General features: G+C 31.7%; 1 protein-coding gene across 1 annotated transcript; it reads left to right on the top strand.

The window, feature by feature from the left end:
• The first annotated feature begins 2,684 nt into the window (after nucleotides 1–2,684).
• On the top strand, nucleotides 2,685–3,285 carry LOC139844257 (uncharacterized protein At4g14450, chloroplastic-like). Its single transcript, XM_071834476.1, has one exon. It carries the CDS (start codon nucleotides 2,811–2,813, stop codon nucleotides 3,153–3,155), a length of 345 nt encoding a protein of 114 aa, XP_071690577.1. The 5' UTR covers nucleotides 2,685–2,810; the 3' UTR covers nucleotides 3,156–3,285.
• Nucleotides 3,286–4,354: the final 1,069 nt, after the last annotated feature.

Raw genomic sequence — 4,354 nt, 5'->3', positions numbered from 1 at the left:
TATTCGATATCTAAATGAAAAGTTATTGATTTTTCGCCAGCTTTCCGAAAACATGTATATCATATACCTTTTACCAGTAATATATGTATTTAATTCGTGATTCATTATAAACTGTTTAACGACGAAATTTAGCATACAAACATGTATAAATATATATACTCGAGCACTAGACATGTATACACTATTAATTTATAATAGATAAAATATAAATGCTTACGTATCAATATTGTGATTCAATATTTCAGAAAAGTACGTAGACGCAACAGAGATGATAAATACTAGGTTTGACTTTACGAGCATAACCCTCGAACAATACCCATAACCTCCTTAGTAATAACTCAAAATTTCCTTAGCTCTATCTCGCTCGTAAAATCATTTTGAAAGTGACACGCTCATAACCTCGTCGTAGTATTTTATGTATAATACTAATTAATAATATTAATAATAATAAGATTAATAATAATATTAATCTTAATAATAATAATAATAATAATAATAATAATAATAATAATAATAATAATAATAATAATAATAATAATAATAATAATAATAATAATAATATAAATACGGAGTAAAATGAATTAGGAAAGAAACTGGAACCCAAATCGAGCTTTTATAGCATTTGGCCTGAAAAAGTACCCCATGCGAGTGCATGGGATTTTAGTGCAAATCTCATGCACTTGCATGAGCTCATGCACTTGCATGGGTTTTATGCCTATTTCCCATGCGATCGCATGGCCGTCAGATCCAGCTCACATATTTTTTGTTTTCTTGTTTGTCGACATAATTAAATATAATATATATAATATATATAATTTAAATAATTAATTATATATTATATTAAATTCATGTGCATAGTTGACTTGTAATTTTTGTTCCGATGACTCGTACGTTGTCACTCGACTTATGTCCCGGTTCCGGTTTCTCGAACGCATTTTCGTACGCTTAGAAAACTCGCAATGTACGTTTCGTGTCACGTACCTTTGTCAAAATATATCCTTAAATTATCCCTAAACTATACCACTCAAAGTATATCTTAAACTTTCGAGTATTTTGATCATTTACTTTTATAAATCATCGTCTCGCTATTTGTTAATATATATATAATAACAAATCGTTTTATGACTAAGTTAATATATATTTTCAACATTCATAAACACGTTTTAAATATACGTCGCAAGTTATTCATATAATTAATATTCCAACTTATCATATATATTCAAATAAATATTTAAACCAATAAGTTTAATGTACGGTATCAAACAATTAATACATTGTTACGTTTTCAAGTTATAGTATATGTATGTATGTATGTATATATATATATATATATATATACACACATATAATTGTTCGCGAATCGTCAAAAATAACCGAAAGGTATTTAAATATATGAAAGTAGTTCAAAAATTTTGAGATTCAGTTTTACAAACTTTGCTTATCGTGTCGAAAATGTTAATCATACAAAGATTAAGTTTAAATTTGGTCAAAAATTTCCGGGTCATCACACAATCCATCGACGCTGTCTCATATTCAGCTGCTTCTGGTCGAATATGTGTTGGAGGCTTTTGTGATCGGTGAAGATAGTACTCTTGGTTCCATAAAGATAGTATCTCCACAGTTTTAGTGCAAAGACAACGGCGCGTCAAAATCTCGGGTCGAAAAACGCGAGTCAAAAATGTGCGTCGAAAATGTGAGGCGAAATACGCAGGTCGAAAATCGCGCCTCGAAAATCGCACATTGAAAACGCGCTTCAAAAACCGCGTCTCGATTTAGTTTTAATATGAGCCAATTAGTTCAAGCCTAGAACCTATTAATCTCTTTAAAAAAAAAATTGGGCATTGATGAGTTTTTTAATATGGAGCCGTTTTTTCAGTTATTTGTTTGGACTCATTTGGCCTTCAAATAAACTCAATGAACCTTTTTTTGAGGTTTTTGATCTTGTTTGCGAGGTCTATGTATATGTATATACACGTACAACTGCAACTATTACAATTAATGATTGTATTTTCCGGAGTATTATTTAAGTTATTGCGTATTCATTAAAAATAGAAAAATCTAATAAGTATGAATAAAAAAGTCAAGTTCTTCGCTCATCTTTTACATTCTAAAGAGGTATTCACGTCGCACTGAAATGACAAATTAATTCTTTGATCATATGATGACAATGTTCAGTCTTTCTAGGTTTGTATCAACTTGACAATCAAGCAACACTCAAGCGACAATTTAGGTTTTCGTTATCACATTAACATATCAATCGATTAGTCAATTAAAATGAAAGAGTAGATTAGAAGTAATTCATCTTCGTTTGTAAGTTTTAAGTTGAAATCCAGTATTTTATAAAGAGTATTAATAATAATTAAAATTAATTAAATTTATTATTATCAATAAGAATAAGAATAAGCATAAATAATTAAAAAGTGGATTATAGGAGTATGATTGCAAATTGCAAACTCGTTGCTTACAGCTAAATTAAATATTAAATAATTCTCCTAAACTCCAACCTGTTTGTAAAACATCTGGCAGTCAAACCACGACTCCTATTACCGTGTACACTTCTCGAGCCGAGCCGAGCCGAGCTATCAAAAGGCTTTTTCCAGCTCAGCGTGCATACCACACGCCCGTCAGTCCCCCTCTCTGTATATATGCACACATATACTCCGTATACATTACCAAGTCACAAACAAACAGATCTCAATCCATTAATTAATTTGTTTCTAAATCCTATTCTCAAATCTCAATCGAATCCACTCCAATCCTCATCGTTCTTATTTGGATAATAGATAGTATTAATTTCTTCAATATTTGTTATGGCGGATGAATCAATGAATCCAAGACGGCAACCTAGCAGGTTACAACGGCGAGCTCCGGCTTCCATACAGGTCTCTCCGTCGAGTCAGTGGAACGTAGCGATCCCGTTACTATCGCCGTTAATCACGTCGCCGGAAAATAGAAATTGTATCGATAATAGTAATGACGAGTATCGAAGAGTTGTTAATAGTGATGATAATAATAATAAGATTGTGAAACCGGAGCCGGAGAAAACGCCGATTGTGTGTAAAAAATGGCAACATCCGGCTGCTCCATTTTATTATGAGCCAGCGCCGACGTTATTGCAATCGATTTGTACCGGAGGTACTGTTGATAGAAGTTGATAATCGATTGATTGATTATGATTTATTAGAAGGTTTAATTTATCATTACGATTCAGACTATGTATTTTTGATTTTCCGATTGTAGAACAGATCGTTTTTAGATCTAGCAGTGAATGATTTTATTTTGCCATTTTTAAATTCATTTATTTTAGATAAATTATACGCCGAAAATTATTAGTTGTGGTGATAGTGAACTAGCAGTCGTTAATCCGTGTTGAATGTCGTGATTAGGTTACTTACATTAATTAATTAATTACTCCGAGTAAACTGTACAGATTACATGATGTTACTGGAGGGACCATTTTTTAGTATATAAAAAACTTAAAGGATACAAGATAAAATATTTTAAGACTGATTGGTTAACAATACGAGTATTATATGTAGTGTTGGGCTTATGAGAAACAATATATAGTAAGCCCAAAGACAGTAATATTGGGCTGCACTTATGATAGTGTTGTAATCCAGAAAAGGGAAATTGATGAAAATACATTTTTTTTAAGGCTTCAAACAAAATACACTTTTTTTAAAAAAAATGCCTTTTTACACCATTCGGTAGACGGGATTTCTATCTACCACCTTTATCTGTCGTCTACTACCATTTTTACAAAGTAGTAGACAGTAACAACAAGGTAGTAGACAGTGAGAACAAAGCAGTAGATAGTCAATTACAAGGTAGTTGACCGTCTACTGTCTTGTTGTTACTGTCTACTACATTGTTGTAGGTGTCGACTGATATGTATTATTGGTGTCGACACCTACAACAAAGTAGTAGACAATAACAACAAGGTAGTAGACGGTCAGCTACCTTGTAATTGGCTGTCTACTGCTTTGTTCTCACTGTCTACTACCTTGTTGTTACTGTCTACTACTTTGTAAAAATGGTAGTAGACGACAGATAAAGGTGGTAGACAGAAATTCCGTCTACTGAATGGTGTAAAAAGACAAATTTTTTTAAAAAAGTGTATTTTGTTTGAAGCCTTAAAAAAGTGTATTTTGAACAATTTCCCTTTCCCTCAAAAAGTCATATCACATTGATCTAGCTGGTAAAAGTTAATATTAACAAGTGCTCTTAGAGGTGTCGTTAATATAGTTATTAATATGTACAAGTCTGTAACATGTTAACGACAGCCCGAGCGGTCGTTAGAAAATAAATTTATATATAACGATCTAACCAAAAAATAATGAGTTATAAGCTTTGG

The sequence above is a fragment of the Rutidosis leptorrhynchoides genome, chromosome 4 (assembly GCF_046630445.1).
Source record: "Rutidosis leptorrhynchoides isolate AG116_Rl617_1_P2 chromosome 4, CSIRO_AGI_Rlap_v1, whole genome shotgun sequence".
Lineage (NCBI taxonomy): Eukaryota > Viridiplantae > Streptophyta > Magnoliopsida > Asterales > Asteraceae > Rutidosis > Rutidosis leptorrhynchoides.
The sequence above is the reverse complement of the archived record's forward strand: the minus strand, read 5'-3'. Positions and strand labels throughout refer to the sequence as shown.

Coding starts and splice junctions, on each gene's coding strand:
- LOC139844257 (XM_071834476.1), top strand. CDS start 2,811: ATGGCGGATGAATCAATGAATCCAAGACGGCAACCTAGCAGGTTACAA.